The 25478-nt window shown below is 45.8% G+C and overlaps 1 protein-coding gene across 2 annotated transcripts in view; it reads right to left on the bottom strand.

The window, feature by feature from the left end:
* Nucleotides 1-25478, bottom strand: part of fkbp15b (FKBP prolyl isomerase family member 15b) — an 83787-nt gene that overhangs the window by 13865 nt on the left and 44444 nt on the right. For both annotated transcript variants that reach the window (XM_067969536.1, XM_067969537.1), the window contains 8 exons: nt 19322-19493; nt 17916-18052; nt 16721-16876; nt 15320-15472; nt 8800-8892; nt 6409-6531; nt 4555-4662; nt 173-1050 (listed from right to left, as the gene is read on the bottom strand). In XM_067969536.1, coding sequence (XP_067825637.1) covers nt 173-1050; nt 4555-4662; nt 6409-6531; nt 8800-8892; nt 15320-15472; nt 16721-16876; nt 17916-18052; nt 19322-19493 — 1820 coding nt within the window. The remainder of the gene's footprint in view (nt 1-172; nt 1051-4554; nt 4663-6408; nt 6532-8799; nt 8893-15319; nt 15473-16720; nt 16877-17915; nt 18053-19321; nt 19494-25478) is intronic.

Raw genomic sequence — 25478 nt, 5'->3', positions numbered from 1 at the left:
ACATAGTCATCTAACGGGGTTGCAGCTTTCTGATTGAATCCTACCAGACCGCAACATTTCATTCCCACTTGGGTAAACAAACCCATCAGAGATCTTATTTTCCATTGCCAAGGACTGGGGCGTCTGGATAGCCCAAAAACCCTGCGATTGTCTTTACTTAAGTGCTATTTACCTGGAGGCGTTTGCTGAGTCGTCGGATTTGGGGTTGGGTTTGGGTTCTGAAGCTGCTTTTGTGCCATTGGAGCCACGTTCCGTCACGTGCAACGTATCCAGCTCCGAGGGAGCCTCATTTGGATGTAACACTGGACCCTCTGGGATTTCGGGGCTCTCGTCGTTCCCATTGAGAGCTGGGACTGTCCCCTGCAGGATCTCTGAAGGCTCAGCCTCCTCCTGAATTGCAGAGCTGCAGTCCCCACTTCCACGGTTGTGTGTTTGAAATTGCTCTTCACGTTTTTCAGCAGTTGCAGAACCGTTTGGAACCGAAGTGTTGCCTGACTCACAGTGCTGAGCCCTGTCCATCGGGTTAAGACTCTTCTCCGCTGTCCTTTCACTCTCCTGGACCTCTGCGGGTTGATGGGGTGTTTCACTCTCTGGGAAACCTCCTGGGTCAGACAGAGGCTGTTCTACTTTCCTCTCAGCCTCTCCCTCACCTGGTCGTTTTCCTGAGTTCCCTGCAATGTTCTCCTGACCATCTGCTGCAGGTGGACTTGGTGCAGAGGTGGGAATGTTTGGAGTAGGGGTCAGAGCTGCCTCTGGCTCCGTTGCCTTTGAACCTCCGGCCTCAGCGTGGTCTGGTTCAGACTCGACCGCCACACGAGAGTGACCAGGTGATAAAGTCACGCCATTTAACCGATCATCTTCAGATCCTGTGGGAAGCTCTTCATCTAACTCCCCGCTCCTTGGATTTTGTGTGATATCAGTATCCACCGTAACACTCCGAGTCTCGATCGCAGGAGCTGCTCGTTCTTCAGTCTCCTCCTCAGATTCTTCATCCTCACTCTTTGTGATTGGCTGCTGTTGGCCACCGCTCAAGAGCTGCAGGGTAACCACCTGTCAGGAAAGAGTAAGACAAGATCACTGTAAAACCAACACCGAAGGCATAAAAACTTACTACTGGGCCGTTAGTAGGTGCACTGGCCAGTGTGGAACTGATCCATACAAGCTTTATTCCCCAATCTGTGCGGAATTAGTCGATCTCAGCTGGGTGCCAATAAGGTGCATGTGTAGATGTCTCGTGAGATCAGACGGGACCGCAACTCCCTGGAGTTGAATTACTTGCCAACACACTGTCTAGGCTCACAAAGGATGGCCATGAGTTACCCCAATGGCTTCGCCAGTTTAGCCAGTGTGTTGTTGAGCCACTCAGACCAAGAAAGTCCCGAGTTTGATTCCTGGTCTATGCCGAGTTAGCTATTACAGCATTAAGGGGTTATACAAATGGCCCCAGTGCTCCCAGGTTTGGGAGGTGGGCGAAAATAAAGGTGACCCAGGGTTCCCAATCGCAATCCAGTGACCGGTACGTGTGTGTGGAGGTTGGGTGAGGTCAGGATTGGACAGTCGCGTGATGCCCCAACTCAGACAGCCTGCCGACATGGTCAAACCTCATAGATGATGAACCATAGCAAAGGGCAGCCAGTGCCTATGGAACTAAACCCTAGCACAAGCTAACCATTTTGTTTTTGGAGGGGGCCCATCTTAATTCATCCAGCCATAACGACCCTGAAGTCGCTCGATTTATGGGGTGATATAAATGTGTGTTTAAAGTTATGAGAGGATGTGAGAGGGTAGACAGAAGCAGTCCGTTTCCAGTAGTTGAGGAGTCTAGAACAGAGGAGCCATAAGTACAAGATTAAGAGCAGGAGAAACATCTTCACACAGAGAATTGAGAGGATACGGAATTCACTTCCAGGCTCAGCAGCTGAGGTAGAAACTATGTCAACATTCCAGATTCGATTGCGTAGGTGGATGAAGGATAAGGGTTGGAGGCATGTGGGAACATGGAGGGTAAATGTGATTAGATTCATTTGCTCGTGTGAAGAGTAAACAGCAGCACAGCCTGGTTGGGCCGAATGGCCTGTTTCCATGTTGTAATTTCTATGTATATTTTTATGTATTTCAGCATCTAATTGTTCCTTAAAAGTTTCCAGGTTTTTCAGTCTACTACACTTCCTGGAAGTCTATTCTATTTATTGATTACTGTGCATGAGGAAGAATTTCCTGAAATCAGTCCTAAATTTAACATTCAGTAGTTTCAACCTGTGCCTCCTTGTCCCACAATTTAATTTATTCCTAATTTACCTTTCCATTCCCTTAACTATCTGTTAAACTTCTATAAGATCCCAAATGCATCCTTTCCAGGCAGAAAAGCACATCTCTCATAACTCAGGCCCCTGACACTGGGGATCAGCCTCGTGGCCCTTCTCTGCACTGCCTCCAGCAGTTGAATGTTTCCTTTGTGTCTCGGCGACCAGCAATGGACACAGTAGTCGAGGTCCGACCAGAGCACTCTTTAATTTGTTCATTACTTCCTCTCTGACTTGCACTCTACTGTCTGGCTATGATTTTCAACATTCCATTGGCTTTGACTGGTGCTCGGCCCGGGTGGGACATACTGAGCGTTGAGGCTAAGACGCCTGGATCTCTTTCGGATTCATCCTCGTCTATTTCAGCACCATTCATGGTCTGCGTGTGTTGCTTATTTTTTTCCTCTCCAAGTGCAATACTTCACTCTTGTCTGCAGTAAGTTTGACTGGCCATCGTTCTGCCCACTTCCTTATTGTGCCCAGCTCATTCTGCAATTTCTGAGCCACCTCTTCCAATTCCACTGCCCCTCCTAATTTGGTATCAGCAGCAAATTTGACCACTTTGCATTGAGTTTCTGATTCCAGGTCAATTAGAAACACTGAGCCCTGGGGCTGTCGCTCAATATTTCCCACCCATCCCCGCTGTAGCCTGACTCTGTCATTTTCTACCCTTCAGCCATTTTTTTTAAAATCCACTCCCAGGGTTTACTCTGAACCCCCACAGCTTCGAACTTGGGTAACAGCCTTTCATGTGGAACTCTTGTCAAATGACTCTTGGAAGTCCAGGTGCACAATGTCATAGGGCTTTCCACAGTCCACCTGCGGTGCCACTTCCTCATAGAAGTTAAGAAAGTTGATGAGGGAGGATTTGCCGGACCTGAATCCATGCGGACTGCTGTTTACTAGATTTTAAATAGTGCTGAAGTTTGCTTCGGATAATCAATTCCATTTTTTTTTTAAAAAGAGAATGGAAGACTAATGGGAATGTAGCTGCCTGTGTCTATTTCGTTCATGCCTTTAGAAAATGCTGCCCTATTAGCCTCTTTCCAATCTACTGTACATCCGCCACGTCCAAAGACTCCCTCATAACAATAGTCAGTGCGTCACAAATCTCCTCCCTCCTCTCGCTCAGCACTCTGGGATGAATACCATTTTTCTCTGGGGATTTATTTGTATGGAGCCCTAGGACTTCCATCTCATTTATATAGGTCATGGATTTCTCAAGGAAGGAACCACTGAGAATATTTACTATCTTGTGCTCATCATCAGATTCAAGCCCATTTTGCACCTTGTATGATTTTCACCTGTTCTCGTACTGCCCTCACTGCTGTCGCACTGAAAGAATGCTTGCTTTTTGTGTTTAGCCTCTGTTGCTTTGCTCCTCTGGTCACCCTTTTAACGTGTTTCTGCATTTTCTTATATTCCTTCCAGTGAGCCCCTTCACCCTAACAGGATTTGTACCTTCTGAAAGAACAAGACAATAGCACTTGTGGTAAAAGTGAGGTTGTGTTTTGTCTCATTGTAGGTACAAGATACAAGGGATGAGCGCCGGACAGTGCAGATTGGCAAATACTATAGCTCTCCTTTTTCTCCACTCCCTCTTCCCAATAAAATGCACAGTAAATTCCCACTGTTAGCAGGAGGGGATGTCGAGGTGTGGCTGGCAGCAGCCCATAATCAGATCTTCTGGAAGATCTCTGCGTTCCTCCAACTCTGGCTTCTTGCCCATCCCTGATTTCCTTCATCCCACCACAGGCCCTAAGCTTTGGAATTCCCTCCCTAGACCTCTCCACCTCCTTTAAGACTCTCCTTAAAACCCAAGTCTTTGACCCAGCTTTTGGTCACTTGTCCTAATATCTTCTTATGTGGCTCAGTGTCAAATTTTGTCTGATTACGCTCCTGTGAAGCACCTTGGGAAGTTTTACTACATTAAAGGTGCTATATAAATGCAAGTTGTTGTTGTGTATTGGCTGCCCACAGTGAAAGAAAGAGACTAAGCTCCAAATCCACCCTTGCAGTAGATGGCACAGCGACAGTGAGCACTGCACCGAGGGCTGGTGGGGTATCTTTTATGTTAGCTATACTTGTACATGAAGTTTATTTTGAAATCTGAAGGGAGTAAGCAGAGGAAAGCATTACATCAAAAACATTAAATCCAGGTCTGGACTGTGGGTTTTAATCACAGGCGTCAGGTATACAAAGCAAGCCTGATGCCCGACTCCTTGGTGCCGGCCGGTTACGAAGTCTGTACCTTGATGGTGTTCACGATGACGCCGAGGACTGCTCTGCCACTGTACGTTTCGTCCAGATCAAACTCTCCTCGCAACGTCTGAAACACGCCGTTCATGATTTTCTTCACCTGAAAAAAGATTAGTCATCCTGCAGATCATTCAAAACTTACACGCACTGATTTTGGGCCTGATTTTTCTTGAAGATGAAGGAAGCACTGGGAAAGTGACGGCTTTCTGTCATTTCCACCCAACATCACCATCGAGCACTCTCAGGTCAGGTGCAGCACAGGTTAGATGCAGTGGAGAAGACCTCTCTACAGTGCTCCAATAAGATGCCTTTAACCCAAGCTCAGAAGAGCACCTCCTATTACAGAGCAGTGTGACGTTTGCTGTAGTTTCTGGGTAACAGCTTGCAGACAATTTTGTACTATAGACTCAACCACCAACTGCCCCACACTCCCTTTATGCAAGGCCCTTTCATGAGAGGGGAGAGAGGAAGGAGGGAAGAAAGGGGAGAACACATTTTTTTGTGCAACATCCTTCAGTTGCACCCATGCGACACGCTGACTAAACACATTAGACAGACACACGGAAAAAAAACCCCCTTCAACTGCAGAAATGAGGGGGCTGATTTGCAGACTGAAGGGAAATCTCACCTGCAACTTATCCGACTGAGCATCTACAAGAGACTGCTCGAACCTAGCGTTGCACACTTCCAGTTTTAGGGTCACAGAATCTGCACTAAAGTGCACACTGCAAGTTATCCAGGGACAATATTAGAGAAACGTGTCTCTGGTAACTCAGGATATCCAGCCTCAGTGAGGCCGCCAACATCCGATCACCTGGAGGATTTACTAGAAGGGCCAGTGGAGTCGACACCACATTCACCTTTGAGCTCAGTGGAGCCTCGAACAACAGCATTACTGACCAGTCAGACCACAGTTCTGTCACCAAGTGTCCAAACTCTCCATGACGACAGACGTCCTCCTCAGGGAGGGTTAAAGTAAAGTGACAGCAAGCCCTGGGTTGCTCTCATGCCCCTCCTAGTGGCTGCCTGCGTAGTAGCAGAGTTCTAGGTGCAGCAAGCAATTAGGAAGGCAAGTGGTATGTTGGCCTTCATTGCAAGAGGATTTGAGTACAGGAGCAAGGATGTCTTACTGCAGTTATACAGGGCCTTGGTGAGACCACACCTGGAGTTTTGTGTGCAGTTTTGGTCTCCTTACCCAAGAAAGGATTTACTTGCCATAGAGGGAGTGCAGCAAAGGTTCACCAGACTGATCCCTGGGATGGCAGAACTGTCGTACGAGGAGAGTTTGGGTCGACTCGGCCTGTATTCACTCGCGTTTAGAAGAATGAAAGGGGATCTCATTGAAACATAAAATTCTGACAGGGCTAGACAGACTGGATGTTCCCCCTGGCTGGGGGTCCAGAACGAGGGGTACGGGGTAGGACATTTAGGACTGAGACGAGGAGAAATTTCTTCACTCAGGGTGGTGAACCTGTGGAATTCTCTACCACAGAAGGCTGTGGAGGCCAAGTCACTGAATATATTTAAGAAGGAGCAAGATAGATTCCTAGACACAAAAGGCATCAAGGGGTATGGGGAGAGAGCGGGAATATGGTATTGAGATAAAGGATCAGCCATGATCATATTGAATGGCGGAACAGGCTCGAAGGGCTGAATGGCCTACTCCTGCTCCTAGTTTCTATGTTTCTGGGGACTTGGCTAGGATTGGTTTATGGAGCCCATGGTGCAAAAAATACCTTTAAAAACAAAAAAGCGACAACAACCCGAAACAAAAACATCTGAGCTTCAACCCGTGGGCGCCTATCGCTGCTTTACTGCGATGATAACGATGGCTCACTCTCCATACCTCCTCAGAAGCGTCGCCCGATCGCGGTGCTTCGCCAGTGGCTGATGCTCGCCGCTGCAGCTCACCGATTTGCCTGTCGTAGTGTTCCTTCATCGCAGCAGCTCTGCTCTGCAGGGACAAATACTGAAACACACAGACACAGCACTCGAGAATGCACTTGTGTAGCATCTTCATTCCCCACAACAGCTGTCCTTGTCTGTGGGGCAAAGTAGTACTGGAGTGCCAATTAGACACTGTTGACCCATGCACTCTAAAGTGACTGGGTCAAGACTGCTCCAGTGACCCTACATATAGAACCCTTATAACCAGAGAGCAGACTTCCATTCCAATCACTCAGGGCTGGTTTCAATCTCATGTCTCAGCGCGGAGGGGTTTCCAGCTGATCACAGCACCCAGTTATCCTTTTCTCAACGTCATCGAGATCCACAGCTGTATGAACAGCTGGACTGACCATCTCATTACTGGGACATTGGAAATACATAATGACTGCTGCATTGCCTACAAAACAGCCACTGCAGCCCAAAAATAATTCATAGTGCAAAGTGCTTTGTGGAGTTGTGATGAGGTGTTATATAGATGCAAGTACTTCTTGTTTCTCTGGATGGTCCAGCCCCAAATCACACAATCATTTTAGTTGAGCACCATTACACTACAAACTGTGTTGCCTAGTCTCGTGTTGCAGGTGCTCACTTATCCTCCGAGTGCTTTGATATGGTTATCCAGCCATAGCCATTAATTACATAGAATTAGAGAATTTAACAGCACAGAAACAGGCCATTTGGCCCAACTGGTCTATGCCGGTGTTTATGCTCCATACGAACCGCCTCCCACCCTATCAGCATATCCTTCCATTCCTTTCTCCCTCCTATACTTATCTGCCTCCCCGTAAATGCATCTATGTTATTCGTTTGAACTACTCCATATGGTAGCAAGTTCCACATAGTAACTACTCTCTGGGTAAAGAAGTTCCTCCTGAATTCCTTATTGGATTTATTAGTGATTATTTTATATTTATGGCCCCTGGTTTTGGACTCCCCCATAAGTGAAAACATCTTCTCTACCTCTATCCTACTGAACTCCTTCATAAGTGTAAAGACCTCTATCGGGTCACCTCTCAGTTGATGGGGACTGGTAGTGAGACACACCCAGGGGGTACCTCACCGCTCCAGTCTGTGCGAATTCTGCAGTGGTGCACACGTTTGAGATGCTGCCGTTCCCACACGCTTTCAAGCATCAGGAATTCCACCGCAGTTTACATTCACACTGTCTAAAGGCAATCGATGCTAAACGAGGAGAGTCTAACCTGAAACTGGGCACATGCAAAAAAATAAAAAAGGTTTGTGACCCTGGAATCATTTCAATTGCCCCGAAATAAACACTTTGTACATTCGTATTAAGATAGATCAGCTATCGAGCTTCAGGGCTCGGTGACTTTAGACCCTGGTTTCCAATAGCCTGTAACATAGGAAAGTTCTCACTGTAAGTAGGTAACTGATTCAATGCAACAGGTTGGCTATCTCCATTCAATAATGTGAACTAATTGGGGGCCTGGCCATTTCCTCTCTAAGCAGCTGCACTGACCTCGATACACATATACACTTTGAAAATCAATTGCCTTGAACTCATTCCTTTTTATGGAAGTCCACTCCAGACAAGAGAGTTACCATAATTTGAGGCTGATTAATTCCAAGACATACTTCAGTGCTGCTGATTCAGTAGTGATGTACCAAGAGCACGGGTTATAAGCGAGGGACTCTGGAAAGTCAACAAACTACAGTAACACGCCCCATTCCTCCAAATACTGTACCCAAATCTCAACCCACCCAGCCGGGCGAACAGTCTGCAACTTACCAGAAACCCACCTGGGATGCTGATCTTAAGACACCAAATCCTAACTGTCTCCCTGCTCCAAAGTCACCTGTGCAGCTCAGGGAATTCAGGGGTCAGTCTTGTCTCAGTGGTAACACTCTCAGCTCTGTCAGAAGATTGTGTGTTCAAGCCCCCACTCCAGAGACTAGAGCACATAATCTAGGCTGACATTTCAATGCAGTACTGAGGGAGTGTTGCACTGTCAGAGGTATCGTCTTTTGAATGAGACGTTAAACTGAGGCCCTGAGTGCCCCCTCTGGTGGGTTGCCTGCTGCACTTCCTACATTACAACAGCGACTAGACTTCAAAAAGTACTTCATTGGCTGTGAAGCGCTTTGGGATGTCCTGAGGATGTGAAAGGTGCTACATAAATGCAAGTCTTTCTTCAACTCCTTTGTATCCCTCTGCAGACCAGTCACACAACACCACCCCCACCCCCCCACCACAGGGCTGGACAAAGCTTTTCTTCTTGCACAGTTAAATACACACGGTATGGTGCTATGTAAGTGCAAGCATCATTACCCGATCCTTCAGTGCCTGCAGCTCATCTGCCTGTTCCTGGAGGGACGAGAGCTTCTCTTCATCCACGTCACGAGACTGCTTCAATGCAGACAACTGGAGAACGGCAGTAAGAATCACAATGTGAGAACACAGCAATATTTCAGATGTAGAGCCATACAACAGTCACACACCATACACACCACCTCACACGTACCTCCCCATATATACACACACTGTTACACTGCAGAGCCCTTCTCCAAAGTCTCTCACAAACACACAGCCAACAACCCTCCCCACCCCCCAACAGTCACCCCACCGCAGCCCTCCCCAACACACTGCTTGTAACAGGAACCAAATAACCTCCAGCAGCCAGGTGAACTGCTGGTTAGTGACTCAGTGAAGGTAATTTGAGGATGGGACTCCTCAGTCATTAGGTTAAAGAGAAAGCAATGAGATTTGATGCCAACTGCTGCTTAGAAAACAGATGTGCTCCGACCAAACCTTGAGGAAGTGACATCCCAAGTGGACTGTGAAAAGCCCGACCACATGGCACAAGTGGACTTCCAAGAGTTTTTGAGAGAGCTCTTCATGAAAGATTATAAGTTAAGCTCAAAACAGTAAGGATTCAAGGTAAAACTTGAGAATGGATAAGAAACTAATGGAAGAGTAAAAAGCAACGGGTATTTGTTGGACGAGGAGGGGGGCCAGCGGAGAAGGGTGGGCAGAGTCCAACCAATAAAGAGCAACATTCAACAAAGCAAATACGATTCTAAACTGTACAGCCTAAAACAGTAGAGTATAATCTGGAAAAAACAAAAATCAGACTGTCTGTGGTCTCTGAAGTGTGACAGACAGGAAGTGCTGATGTAGTTTTTGAACTAGTAAATCTTCTGTGGCGCTGCTCAAAATCAAGATACAGTGCTTTGGAAGGACAGAAAAAATTACATCACGTGAAACAAAATGTATTATTTTGCTGCTGGAAGTGTACGTATGTGACCCTTTCAGGTTACAAAGTCTAACTGCTAAGTCAACACTGGGCATGTTCACAGAGGTCAATTAAGAGATTGCAGAAATCCTGGCTCCAGTATTGTATGCTCCTTGAGACTTTCTCTACAGAAAGTTAAGTGACAGTGTGACAGAGGCACACTAAGCACACTGTTTTTATACAACAGACACTGGCTGTCCTAGATAGATTATTGCATAGAGAGATGCTCAAACAGGCTAGGAAGGTCCAGGTACAACTCCTAGTCAGCGCTGAGTTGGCTGGGGCAATTGAGTGGGCACTACAATTCCCATCAACATCTACGGGTCAGGAAGAGAAAACCCAGCCACTGCTCCCACTTTCCAGTGACGCCTGCTGCAAGCATATGACCACCAGACGAAGACAGGATCGGGCTTGGCTGTGACGCCACACACTCAACGTCTAGGCTTAGATGAACGATGGCTATTCCTGTTTATGTGTCAGCCATGGCTCAGTGGTAGTACTCGCCTCTGTGCCAGACAGTTATGGGTTCAAGTCCCACTCTAGGTACTAAAGCACATACTCTAGACTGACACTCCAGTGCAGTAATGAGGGAGTGCTGCACCGACGGAGGTGCCGTCTTTCGGATGAGATGTTAACTGAGGTCCCGCCTGCCCTCTCAGGTTAGCGTAACAGATCACATGGCACTATTTCGTAGAAGAGCAGGGGAATTCACCCCAGTGTCATGGCAAATATTTATCCCTGAACCAACATCACTAAAACAGATAATCTGGTGGGAACCAGGATGAAACATTAGAAAGGAGATACAAGGTACACAGAGGACTGGGAGGGACAAATAGCACTAGATTAAAGAATAGTTCAGAAATAGGAGGGATCAAACAGGGGGCAAATGCAAGACAATCTAAGATGAGATTGGAGTGCATGTGCATAAATGCACGTAGCATGGTAAATAAGGTTGGTGAGCTGCAGGCTCAAATCGCCACATAGGTCTATGATATATGGCAACAATAGAGACCTGGCTCAAAGAAGGGGAGGGTTGGGTACTTAATATTCCTGGCTCAAGGTTTTCAGGAAAGATAGGGAAGGAAAGAAAGAAAGTGGGGAGGGGGGTGGAAAACGGCAGTATTGATCGAAGAAGCTATTATAGCACTGGAAAGGGATGATGCAGTTGAGGGGTTAAAGACAGAATCTATTTGGTTAGAATTAAGGAACAATAGAGGAGCTATTACACAACTGGGTGTATAATATAGACCACCAAATAGTGAGAAGGAGACAGAGGAGAACATTTGCAGGCAAATTACAGAAAGATGCAAGAACTATAAAGTAGTGATAATGGGGGATTTCAATTATCCCAATGTAGACTGGGACAGTAACAGTGTAAAGGGCAAAGAGGGGGAGCAATTCCTAAAATATGTCCAAGAGAACTTTCTGGAACAGTGCGTTTCCAGCCCAACGAGGAAGGAAGCAATGCTAGATCTAATGCTGGGGAATAAAGTGGGGCAGGTGGAGTGTGTTTCAGTGGGGGAGCATGTGAGAAACAGTTATCATATTAGGTTTAGAATAGTTAGGGAAAAGGGCAAGGAGCAATCAAATGTGAAAATGCTTTACTGGAGGAGGGCAAATTTCAGTGAGTTAACAAGCAATCTTGCCCAGATGGATTGGAATCAAAAGTTGGTAAGCAAAACAGGAATTGAACAATGGGAGGCCTTCAAGTACAGAGTAGACACATTCCCACAAAGGGGAAAGGAAAGGCATCCAAAGCTAAAGCTCCCTAGATGACTAAAGACAGAGATTAAAATGACACAGAGAAAGGAGGCTTATGACGAATGTAAGGTTCATATTACAGTAGAGAAAGAGGCTGAATACAGAAAGTACAGAGGAGATCTAAAAAAGGGAGGAAGAGGGGCAAAGAGGAAGAATGAGAATAGATTAGTGGCTAACATAAAGGGGAACCCAAAAAGTCTTTTATAAACATGTAAATAGTAAAAGGGTGGTCAAAGAAAGGGTGGGACTGATTAGGGACAAAAGGGACAACTTCTTGTGGAGGCATAGGAACATAAGTAGGCCATTCAGCTCCTCGTGCCTGCTCCGCCATTTGATAAGATCATGGCTGATCTGTGATCTAACTCCATATACCTGCCTTTGGCCCATATCCCTTAATACCTTTGGTTGCCAAAAAGCTATCTATCTCACATTTAAATTTAGCAATTGAGCTAGTATCAATTGCCGTTCGCGGAAGAGAGTTCCAAACTTCTACAACCCTGTGTGTGTAGAAATGTTTTCTAATCTCACTCCTGAACGGTCTGGCTCTAATTTTTAGACACTGCCCCCTACTCCTAAAATCCCCAACCAGCGGAAATAGTTTCTCTCTATCCACCCTATCTGTTCCCCTTAATATCTTATAAACTTCGATCAGATCACCCCTTAACCTTCGAAACTCTAGAGAATACAACCCCAATTTGTGTAATCTCTCCTCGTAACTTAACCCTTGAAATCCGGGTATCATTCTAGTAAACCTACGCTGCACTCCCTCCAAGGCCAATATGTCCTTCCGAAGGTGCGGTGCCCAGAACTGCTCACAGAGGCAGAGGGCATGGCTGAGGTACTGAGTGAATACTTCACATTGGTCTTCACTAAAGAGGATGCTGCCATCACAGTAGTAAAGGAAGAGGTAGTAGCGATATTGGATAGGATGAAAATAAAGAGGTACTTCAAAGATTGGCAGTACTCCAAGTAGAAACGTCACCCGGTCCAGATGGGATGCATCAGAGATTACTGAGAGAACTATGGGTGGAAATTGCGGAGGGTCTGGCCACAATCTACCAATCTTCTTTAGATATGGGGATGGCGCCGGAAGTCTGGAGGATTGAAAATGTTCAAAAAAAGAGGGGAATTAACCTGGCAATTACAGGCCAGTCAGCGTAACGTTGGTGGTCTGCAAAATTTGAGACAATAATCCTGAAATTAATTGGGACTTGGAAAAGTATGGGCTAATAAATGAAAGTCAGCACAGATTTGTTAAAGGAAAATCATGTTTGACTAACTTGATTTGAGTTCTTTGATGAAGTAATGGAGAGGGTTGATGAGGGCAGTGCAGTTGATGATGTATAAATGGACTTTCTAAAGGCATTTGATAAAGTACCACATCATAGATTTGTTAGCAAAATTAAAGCCCGTGGGATTAAATGGACATTGGGAGTGCGGATACAAAACTGGCTAAGGGAATTAGAAAAATAATTGAAAGGAAAAAAATTTACCTAGCCATTGGGAAAGAGCAGGAGAATGGCACAAATTAGATATCTTTTTCAAAGAGCTGGCACAGGCACGATGGGTCGAAAGGCCCATCGTGCCTGTGCCAGCTCTTTGAAAAAGATATCCAATTTGTGCCATTCTTAATTTGTGCTGTACCTATGATTCTATGGTCATTATCACATACCTGTTGGTGGGGCCTCGCTGTGTGCAAATTGGCTACTGCATTTCCTACGTTACAACAGTGACAACACTTCAAAAGTACTTCACTGGCTGTAAAGCAATTTGGGACGGTCAACACGGCTTTGTGAAAGGGAAATCGTGTTTGACTAATTTATTAGAGTTCTTTGAGGAAGTAACAAGCAACGTGGATAAAGGGGATCCTGTGGATGTGGTGTACTTGGATTTCCAGAAGGCATTTGACAAGGTGCCACATCAAAGGCTACTACACAAAATAAGAGCTCATGGTGTAGGGGGTAACATATTAGCATGGATAAAGGATTGGTTAGCTAACAGGAAACAGAGAGTGGGCATTAATGGGTCATTTTCAGCTTGGCAAGATGTAACAAGTGGAGTGCCACAGGGATCAGTGCTGGGGCCTCAACTATTTACAATCTATATCAATGACTTGGATGAAGGGACTGAACATATGGTTGCTAAATTTGCTGATGACACAAAGGTAGGTAGGAAAGGAAGTTGTGAAGAGGACATAAAGAGTCTGCAAAGGGATATAAATAGGTTAAGTGAATGGGCAAAAATTTGGCAGATGGAGTATAATGTGGGAAATTGTGAACTTGTCTACTTTGGCAGGAACAATAGAAAAGCAGTATATTATTTAAATGGAGAGAGATTGCAGAACTCTGAGGTACAGAGGGATCTGGGTGTCCTAGTACATGAATCACAAAAAGTTAGTATGCAGGTACAGCAAGTGATTAGGAAGGCAAATGGAATATAAAAGTAGAGATGTTTTGCTACAGTTGTACAGCGCATTGGTGAGACCACATCTAGAATACTGTGTGCAGTTTTGGTCTCCTTATTTAAGAAAGGACATAATTGCTTTAGAGGCTGTTTAGAGAAGGTTCACTCGACTGATTCCTGGGATGAGGGGGTTATCTTATGAGGAAAGGTTGGACAAGTTGGGCCTGTATACACTGGAGTTTAGAAGAATGAGAGGCGATCTTATTGAAACATATAAGATCCTGTGGGGACTAGAAGGGGTAGATGCTGAGAGGATGTTTCCCCTTGTGGAGTGACTAGAACTAGGGGATACGGCTTAAAAATAAGGGGTCTCCCATTTAAGACAGCGATGAGGAGAAATTTTTTCTCTCAGAGGGTCGTGAGTCGGTGGAACTCCCTTCCCCAGAGAGGGTGGAGGCAGGGTCATTGAATATTTTTAAGGCTGAGTTAGGTAGATTCCTGATTAACAAGGGAGTCAAAGGTTATAGTAGGTAGATGGGAAAGTAGGGTTGAGGTCACAATCAGAGCAGCCATGATCTTATCAAATAGCAGAGCAGGCTCGAGGGGCCGAATAGCCTACTCCCGCTCTTAATTTGTATGTTCGTATGGGACGTCCTGAGATCGATAAAGGTGCTATATAAATGCAAGACCTTTCTTTCTTTGTGATGACAAAAGGCTGCGGGCATCTGTGGAACTGGACCCCAACATTAGGCAGCAGCAGCTGCAAGAGAGGGAGAGAGAATTTCTTTGAGGGGGTGGGGAAGAGAGAGAAGAAAACAAAGAAGAAGAATGTGACAAAAAAAATGCATCAGAGCTGCCAGGTGGTACAGTGTGCCGGGTTGGGGGGGGTGGGGGTGGGGGTTAGATAACAGCTTCCTGCTCAGATTCCAAGCTGTAATTCCAGGGGAGAAAGGATTGATGGGCATGTAATAGCAGGCTGTTCTAATGGGTTCACCAATAGCTGGTCACAGCAAACATACTATTTCCTCTGAGGAATGATGCGGACCATTGCATTTAGGCTGGTACAAGAGGGGTAAAAACAAACCCACTTTTGAAGCAGAAATTAAAATTAAAACAAGATTCTTCTGGTATTGCACCAGTCCATAGCACAAGCCCACACACATCTGAACAGAGGCACTGAGATCACTGGGTCCTGCATGAGTTCCACATGTCTCGTCTCTGCAGCCCCCCCGCCCCCGCCCCCCGCCCCTGCCCCGCCCGCCCCCCGCCCCAGGATACCCCCCGCCCCAGGATACCCCCCGCCCACCCCCCGCCCCAGGATACCTCCCGCCAACCCCCCGCCCCAGGATACCTCCTGCCTTCCTCCGCCCCTCAATCCTAGAAACCACCCACCTTCGCCTCCAGCTGGGAGACCCTAAACTGGTGGGATTCCCGCTGTTCGCAGACTTCCCGATACTGCTGGCTGTGCTGTTCCTTGGCTGATGCCAACATTCGGTCACACTTGGCCTGCCACTGTGATTCCAGCTCTGCCTGCATCACTGAAATCTAAAAAAAACACAAGGGAAGCTACTTCAACAAGATTCCAGTTTTAAAATCAGAGTAGATTCAGTGATGTTGTATTCATCGATAAAGTTCTTCAAATAAAACCACGCACAACGCCACACGTCCAATGACATCCATACCATGGTACATGTGCAGAAGATGTAGAATCAAACCGCAAAGGAGGCCATTCAGCCCATCGTGCCTATCCAATTAGTCCCACTCTTCCCCCAAAGCCCTGCAAATGTTTCCTCATCTCCCCTCTGGTTCTTTTGCCAATTATCTTATCTTCATATAGATGAAGACACATACAATTTATTTTTATACACGAGTAAAAACAAAGGGTCCTAATCACATTAAAGGTTATCTAAAAGTAATACTTATTAAATTGTGGATAGTGCAGGATAATGCATTTGCCGTATCTCTATAGATAGAGCAGTTCTACCTTGCATTGCATTTGTTAGGGTGGGGATACAAGGAGGAAATTTATTGGACATCAGGAATATTAGTCATTGTAGTTAGTCATTGTATTTACTTGTAAAATACATTTGGTGCCTTCTAATTATCTAACATCCATTTTTTTTTAAAACAACATCTCGCAATAAGGGTTGCTGAACATTATGGTTTGGCCAAAGAAACTAGATATTGCTGAACCAGGGCTCCTAGTACCTCCCACTGTTGTGCACTAACACTGTGCTGGGAGCTACGATTTGGCAACAGGAGGTCACATTCCCCCGCCCAGCCGGGATATATGGAGGAACAGCAGAGGGCTGTGACGGGGCAACTGTCCATTTTCTATCTTTCTGGAATGGGGCAGGATGGGACAAGTGACCTTTGTCACCTATATCCATCTTATGATCAGGCGATTAGCTGTCTCGTAGTAGATCTATCCGGCAAAAAAAGTTTACTTTGCAGCCGTGAAACATTGGAGGATGAGGTAATTTCTGGGTTTTACCCAAAAAGTTTGTTTGATTAAAAAGCAATATTGTTTCTGACGAGGCCGAGAAAGCTCAAGCCTTTGCATTGCCCCTCTGTAACTGACCACAGCCAGGCCAGAGTGTGTGGCAAAGTGCCACTGTTCGCCCGCTTCCATCTCCTGTTCAGCCCTGCTGAGATCAGAAACTCACGGAGGAGCAGTAAATCAGAGGGGGTTGAACCCAGCCTGTGCTATGGAACGTTAGACGTGGATGTATGTGAGTGAGCGAGCGAGCGAGGCGCCCGCTCCTCCCTCCCACTCTCAGCCACCGTGTTTACCTGCTCTGCCGCTGCATGGTCGGTCGACGTGCGGGTTTTCTTCATTATCGCCCGTATGTTTCCCAGCTCCTCCTCATACGATTTCCGGATTTCGTCCATCTCCTCCTCCGCTCGCTGCCGCTCCGTTACTCCTTTCCTCTTCCTCTCTGCTAAACTCTAAGCACAGAAGATTCAATGACCACAAGATCCTCCTGAAGCTGCTGTAAATCTTGTCTCTCCTCCCACCCTCCCGTCTTAACTTTTTACCATTTCCATTGCCTCTTGGCATTGAAATATCTCGGGAAGTTTATAGGACTCACTGACTTTGGATAAAAAAAATTGAACAACATCTGGATCAGACTGATTTCATTCTCTTTCCCTCCCACCCCATGCATTTTGTTCCCCCCCTAAAATAAATCAGGGACAACTTGTTCTCAAGCTTCAACACATTACAACAGTCACTACATTTCCAAAAAGGACTTCATTGGCTACAAAGCACTTTGGGACATCCTGAGGTCATGAAAGGGGCTATATAAAAGGCAAGTCTTTCTATTTTTTAAAAACCAGCCATCCAGACGAGCAGCTTGGGAGCAAGAGGCAACTCACCCCAGTTCTCCCTTCTTCAGAGGGGCAGCTGTCCTCCAGTCTGCATCAGGCAGAGTGCATGGTCACCAGGAATGCATGGATACAAAAGCTGCATCTCATCATCTCCTGCACTCTCACTAGAATGGGCCTATACTCTCTGGGATTTAGAATGAGAGGTGATCACATTGAAACACAAGATTCTGAGGGGGCTTGACAGGGTAGGTGCGGAGAGGCTGTTTCCCCTGGCTGAAGAATCTAGAACTAAGGGGCGTAGTCTCAGGATAAGCGGTCGGCCATTTAGGACTGAGATGAGGAGGAATTTCTTCACTCACAGGGTTGTGAATCTTTGGAATTCTCTATCCCAGTGGGCTGTGGATGCTCAGTCATTGAGTATATTCAAGACGGAGATCGATAGATTTTTGGAATCTAAGGAAATCGGGCAGGAAAGTGGAGTTGAGGTTGAAGATCAGCCATGATCTGAATGAATGGCGGAGCAGGCCCGAGGGGCCATGTGGCCAACTCCTGCTCCTATTTCTCATGATACTGTCACAGATAGACAGGATCTTCATAAATACGGAAATATTCTGGATCAGTCACCGCTGTAGCCACCAAGATCTACTTCACTCTCTACCTTTTCCAGATTCTCCTTCTCAGCTCGCAGGTCCGTGAGCTCTTCCTCCACGCTGGCGACCTTCACCTCCAACTGCTTGCGGCTTTGTTTCTCTGCTTTGCACCGAGTCTGAGCGCTCTCCGACAACTCCTGCAGCTCTGAGAGACACAAGTGGCAGGAGTAGGTTACTGGTGGACAATCAGGTATCTACCGTCCACCCAAATCAGACAAAACCCTCTCCCCCTGCTGTGATAGAGCCAGGTCGTAGGCTCAACCTGCCATGTCTGCCCAACCATGCTCCACCCAGGCTGAGCTGCACCACGGGCAAACCTATAGGCATACTATCACAAGACTAGTAGAATCACTCTCCACAACTTCCAATTTCGGCTGAGGTGACATGGGGATGTGTCGACCAGTTTCACTGTGGTGCAGCAGGTTCACAAAAAAGGATACAGTTCAATGTTAAAGCCATGACTTGCTCCTGGCCACGACGCCTCATGTAGCCTCCACCCAAGCTTAGCAAGGTCTATCGAAGGAGGAACAGCAAACAGCTGGGTGCTTCTCCAGCACACTGGGGGTGGGGGGGGGGGGGGGAAGCAAAATGAAGTAATGATGATTGCCCAAGTTGTCCCAGGCACCCTAGATCAGAAGAGGCATAGGTCAGGTCAGAGCAGGAAAGCTTGCTGACCTGCTCATGCTGTAAAAATGCTCTTAGAATCATACAGCACAGAAGACCATCATTCAGCCCATCGTGCCTGCTCTATGAAAGAGCTATGCAATTAGTCCCATTCCCCTGCTCTTTCCTCGTTGCCCTGCAAATTTTTCCTTTTCAAGTATATATCCAATTCCCTTTGAAAGTTTATTATTGAATCTGCTTCCACCACCCTTTCAGGCAGTGCATTCCAGATCATAATAAATTTCTCCTCATCTCCCCTCTGATTCTTATACCAATTATCTTGAATCTGGTGTCTTCTGGTTACCGACTCATCTGTCAGTGGAAACAGTTTTTCCTTATCTAGTCTATCAAAACCCTTCATGATTTTGAACGCTTCTATCAAATTTCCCCTTAACCTTCTCTACGCTAAAGGAGAACAATCCCAGCTCCTCTAGTCTCTTTACATAACTGGTACCATTCTAGTAAATCTCCTCTGCACCCTCTCCAAAGCCTGGACAACGTTCCTATAGTGTGGTGCCCAGAATTGGACACAATACTCCAGCTGAGGCCCAACCAGTGATTTATAAAAGTTTACCAAAACTTCTTTGCCTTTGTACTCTATGCCTCTATTTATAAAGCCTAGAACCCCATATGCTTTTTTAAACAGCATCTTGTCCTGCCACCTTCAAAGATTTGTGTATGTGAACCCCAAGGTCTCTCTTCCCTATTACTGGATTCATACCACATGGGAGTTCGGAGCCATCCTGCGTACCTGTTAACTGGACTTCCACACTGTTGAGCCGCAGTCCTTGACCCTCTGCCTCCTGCAGTGCTGATGCAAGCTGGCTGCGCAACTCCATCTCTTTCTTCTGGTGGGCTGTGAGCTCCAGCTGCAGCTTGGCAACCTGGCTGGTGGCCACTGCTAGTTCCCCTGTCACCTTCACCTGAGTCACAATTAAAAAACACCGGAATTTCACTTCAGCCGTCTTAACATTTGGTTAGAGAGCGCTAGCAACACAACAGACTGACCAATCTGGTAAATACACAAGATCTTTCCACAGAAAACAAAGCTGGTCACAGGGAGAGCAACTGAAACAGATACCACGTTATCTGAACACTGCAATACAGGCAAATCTCAGACTGCTGTGACTGTAACTCACCAAACACTCAGGATTTTCAGTACAATTTCACATGTGCCTCATACAACCCACTGAGTGTCATAAAAATCTGAAGATGAAGAACACTTCTAAGTTAAAATCTGTACACAAAGACCCTTTATCACTCTCCTGACACTTGAAGTCATCACATGTCTCTCCTCTGTGGAATCAGTTCAGTAACCAGCTTCTCAGATGTGTGTAGTACAAGGTTTGGGCCAAACAGCACAGCGAAAAACCCCACATCAATCCACAAACAGCCCAGTTCTGCACACAGCGCCAATCCACAAACACAGCCCAGGTCTGCACACACCAATCCACAAACACAGCCCAGGTCTGCACACACCAATCCACAAACACAGCCCAGTTCTGCGCACACGCCCATCCACAAACACAGCAATCCACAAACACAGCCCAGTTCTGCGCACACGCCCATCCACAAACACAGCCCAGGTCTGCACACAGCAGTGAATAACCCTATACCAACCCACAAAAACAGCCCAAAAAATCCAGCTGTCACCCAAACACACAAAGCCCGGAACTCCACAGCATGAATAATCCTGCACCAACCCACAAAGACTGCTCTACAAAACAGACTATTAAGGCCCTGAATCAAGCCACATGCATACAGCCCTGTACTACATAGGCCCACGAATACAGATAAGGGGATGGGCAGGAAAGGAGAGTTGAGGTAGAAGATGAGCAGTGATCTTATTGAATGACAGAGCAGGCTTGAGGGGCTGTATGGCCTACTCCTGCTCCTATTTCTTATGTTCTTCACCCAACACAGCACCGTGCACCAATCTACACTGTCCTGTACTACACAGGACCACAAATAACCCAACACGTAGCACAGTGCATCAACCCACACATAGCCCTGTACTACGCAGCACTCTAGATCCAACTGAATATAACACACTGACTTCACTTGTGCATTATCCGGCCGTGTCCTTTGTTTAAATGTTGGCCCCCAGCAGCATGCGGGTAGTATCCTGCACGTATTCAGTGGTGAAGTTATCTAAAGCAGTGCTATTAACTCAGGTGTTTTCTTTTATTCACAGAATTACAACTGATCTTCACAAAATGCATAGCATCATACAAAGACTGCAGCACAGAAGGAGGCCATTCAGCCCATCGTGCCTGTGCCAGCTCTTTGAAAGTACTATCCAATTAGTCCCACTCCCCCACTCTTTCCCCATAGCTCAGTAAATTTTTTCAGGCAGCGCATTTCAGATCATAACTCTGCGTAAAAAAATGTTTCCTCATGTCGCCTCTGGTTCTTTTGCCAATCATCTTAAATCTGTGTCCTTTGGTTATTGACCCTTCTGCTACTGGAAACAGTTTCTCTTTATTTACTCCATCAAAACCCTTTATGATTTTGAACGCCGAACAAATCTTTCCTTAACCTTCACTACTCTATGGAGAACAATCCCAACTTCTCCAGTCTCTCCACACAACTGAAATCCCACATCCCTGGCATCATTCTGCTAAATCTCTTTTGCACCCTCTCTAACGTCTTGACATCTTTCCTAAAGTGTGGTGCCCAGAATTGGACACAATACTCCAGTTGAGGCCGAACCAATGTTTTATAAAGGTTTAGCATAACTTCCTTGCTTTTGTACTCTATGCCTCTAAATAAAGCCCAAGGCCCTATATGCTTTTTAAACAGCCTTCCCAACTGGTCCTGCCACCCTCAAAGATTTGTGTACATACATCCGCAGGTCTCTGTTCCTGCACCCCTTTTAAAATTGTACCATTTAGTTTATATTGCCTCTCCTCATTCTTCCTGCCAAAATATGTCACTTCTCACCTCTTAAATTTCATCTGCCATGTGTCTGCCCATTTCACCAGTCTGTCCATGTCCTCCTGCAGCATGTTACTATCCTCCACATTGTTGACTACATTTCTAAATTTTGTGTCATCTGTAAACTTTGAAATTAGACCCTCTATAACCAAGTCCAAGTCATGAATATATATCAAAAAAAGCAATGGTCCTAATACTGACCACTGGGGAACACCACTATATACTTCCCTCCAGTCTGAAAAACAATTGTTCACCACTGCTCTCTGCTTTCTATCCCTCAGCCAATTTTGTATCCACGCTGCCACTGTCCCTTTAATCCCATGGGCTTTAATTTTGCTAACCAGTCTGCCATGTGGTACTTTATCAAATGCCTTTTGAAAATCAATATACACAACATTAACCGCACTACCCTCATCAACCCTCTCCGTTACTTCATCAAAGAACTCAATCAAGTTAGTCAAACATGATTTTCCTTTAACAAATCCATGCTGACTTTCATTTATTAACCCATACTTTTCCAAGAGCCAATTAATTTTGTCCCAAATTATTGTCTCAAAGTTTCCCCACCACCAACATTAGGCTGGGTGTCCTGTGATCACCAATTTTCTCCCTCTCCACTTTTTTGATTGGGGGGGGGGGGTATAATATTTGCAATCCTCCAGTACCATCCCCATATCTAAGGAGGATTGGACGATTGTGGCCAGTGCTTCTGCAATTTCCATCAGTAACCTAGGGTGCATCCCATCTGGACCGGGTGACTTTTCTACTTGGAGTACTGCCAATTTTTTAAGTACCTCCTCTATCTATTTTTATCCTATCCAATATCACTACTACCTCCTCCTTTATTGCTACAATGGCAGCATCCTCTTATCTAGTGAAGACCGATGCGAAGTATTCGTTTAGTATCTCAGCCATGCCCTCTTCCTCCACATGATGATCTTTTTTGTCCCTAATCGGCCCCACCCTTTCTTTGACCACCCTTTTACTATTTTATGTTTATAAAAGACTTCTGTGTTCCCTTTTATGTTGGCCGCTAATCTATTCTCATACTCTGCCCCTATTATTCCCTTTTTTTTTTAGATCTCTGTACTTTCTGTATTTAGCTTGGCTCTCTACTGCATTATGAACTTTGCATTTGTCATAAGCCTCCTTTTTCTGTCTCATTTTAATCTCTATATCTTTAGTCATCCAGGGAGCTCTAGCTTTGGATGCCCTTCATTTCCCCCTCGTGGGGATGTGTCTATTCTGTACCCAAACAATTTTTGATTCCAATCCTCCAGGGCAAGATCCTTTAACTCACTGAAATTAGCCCTCCTCCAGTTTTTTACACTTGATCATTCCTTGTCCTTTTCCATAACTATTCTAAACCTAATATTATGATCACTATTCCCCAAATGCTCCCCGATGGAAACATGCTCCACTTGCCCCACTTTATTCCCCAGAACGAGATCCAGCATTCGTACGTCTGGAAACACACTGATCAAGAAAGTTCTCTTGTACACATTTCAGAAACTCCTTCCCCTCTTTGACCTTTACACTGTTACTATCCCAGTCTATATTGGGATAATTGAAATCCCCCATTATCACTACTTTATAGTTCTTGCATCTCTCTGTAATTTGCCTATAAATGTTCTCCTCTATCTCCTTCCCACTATTTGGTGGCCTATATTATACACCTAGTGTAATAGCTCCTCTATTATTCCTTAATTCTAACCAAATAGATTCATTGACCCCTCCTCAACTTCATCATCCTTTTCCGGTGCTATAATTGTTTCTTTAATCAATACTGCCACACCCCCTCCTTTCTTTCCTTCCCTATCTTTCCTGAATACCTTGTAGCCAGGAATATTATATACCCAATCCTCCCCTTCTTTAAGCCAGGTCTCTGTTATTGCCACTATGTCATAGTCCCATGTGGCGACTTGTGCCTGCAGCTCACCAACCTTATTTACCACACTACTTGCATTTACACACATGCACTCCAAACTCATCTTAGACTGCCCCGCATTCGCCCCCTCTTTGATCCTTCCTTTTTCTGAACTATTCGTCTCTCCCAGTCCTTTCCAATGTTTCATTGTGGTGCCCAGTCAAGTTTGAATCCTTCCCCACAGCACTAGTTAGCCTGCGTGTGAACATTTTTACACAGTTGGCACCAACTAGCCTTGTAAAAGTCCCTTTCACATAACTAAACGTTCCAAGTGGGAGACAGATCCCGAAGAGGAAGAGGGAAGGAATTAGAGGTAAAGAACGCACAGTGATTAGAACCAACATTTAATTTAAGGGAAGAATAACATTGCATCAGAATCACCTCAACTCAATCACAAGTTAAACCTGTGAAAACATTACATAAAAATATCTTGGCAACATTACTACAGCCACCAAGATGGTCACAAGGGTCTGATCACGGACTCTAGTCCAACAACAGATTAACCACATGCAAATACGGCATTCCTACTTAGAGAAGGTGGGCCTTGCCATTCTTTTTGTTCTTCATAATAATGCTTTTCAAACGACCGTTGGTAGCTACATACGCAGGATGTCATTGGTCCCAGCGCCATATCTTGTTTAAACAAATGGACCCGAATGCACGAGTTGTAACTCACATCTTACGTGATTGGACCTGCTTGTTGTTTTAAATGTGGTATAACCCAGGGCCGGTGTGGTATCCACTATATACCTGGCCCTTGTACCACATGCAGAGCAGTGAACCCCACATCTGACCTAACCATCTGTAATATTAGCATAAAACAGGCACTCACAGTTAGTTTGCACTTAACTTAGGTTAAAGCATGCCGCATGACCTCAATACAGCATTAGCTGAATCACAAGTGCACTATAACATTTTAAACTTTCTAAAATCAATAATCCTTGCCATGTACAGAATTCAGCACACTCAAAGTGGGGAGAGAGAGAGAAAGGAGAGTAACCCCTTCAGCTATATTTCTGGGCATGATTCTGTCTCCTCTCACCCCAGTTACTGGGCAGAACATGCGTGCCATTTGAAAGCTGTCTTAGTGCTGTGGGTTGCTGTTGGCCGAGATAACCACTGATCGGGTGTGGTGGGAGTTGCACTGGGCTACTCCACGGATTCTGAACAGAAGAACGCTCCAAGCACTTCCAAATATCAAGATTGGATTTAAATTAACAAAGACATGACCCATAGTGGGTGTATATGGAATCACATATACACAGACGCGCACGCGCGCACACCTATCTGACCTCAGCAGCCCCAGCAGGATAACAGGTTACAAGCCAAGAACATGAGTCAACTCAAGGATGCCTTTACACAATCCCTGCTTGCAGAGCATCGGTGATAGAGAGCCAGGATCAGGTAATCAGTCCATCTTCTCAGCCACAGAATGCTGCACAGGGACCAGAGGCCAAAAAGAGTGTTCGACAGATGACCTGGTGAGGCAGGACATTGGTCCACAATTCCCTCCCCCACACACAGCACATTTCAAGTCTCGATGCGCTGAGTGAAGGCAAAGTTCATCAGAGGGAGTGTCAAAGTCAGGCGCACCACAGCCTCTCTTGTGCACCTCCTACCAACTGAAGAGAGTATCAGAGAGCGCCCGAAAGTTTAAGGACCATATTGTGCGTACTGAGCCGTACAGACTAGGATGCCCGGTGAGGACTAGGTTGGGAACTCTCCTCCTCTTCTCTCCCCCTGCCCCCACGGTTGTAATATAACTCGTGACGTTCGCTGTTGCGACTCACCGTGCCTGTGTAGCCAGCACGTGTCACTTTCTTCAGGAGAGGAAGTAGAAAGGCATTGGTGAGTGGAGGGTGGTGAAAAGGAATCAGAGTGGCACCTACTGTAACTTGGGAGCAGTTGCTATTTTCCTCTTAGTTTGGGAAGGTGCAAGATCTGGGGCGAAGTTCAGGGGAGGGGTAGCATGCAAGAGAACTAAAGACAATGGACCAATTCTTGCTGGAGTGAGACATCTCTCAACATAGGCCGTTATTTAGGC

Source organism: Heptranchias perlo, chromosome 31 (genome assembly GCF_035084215.1).
Source record: "Heptranchias perlo isolate sHepPer1 chromosome 31, sHepPer1.hap1, whole genome shotgun sequence".
Taxonomy (NCBI): Eukaryota; Metazoa; Chordata; class Chondrichthyes; order Hexanchiformes; family Hexanchidae; genus Heptranchias; species Heptranchias perlo.
This window is presented reverse-complemented; position numbering and strand designations above follow the sequence as displayed.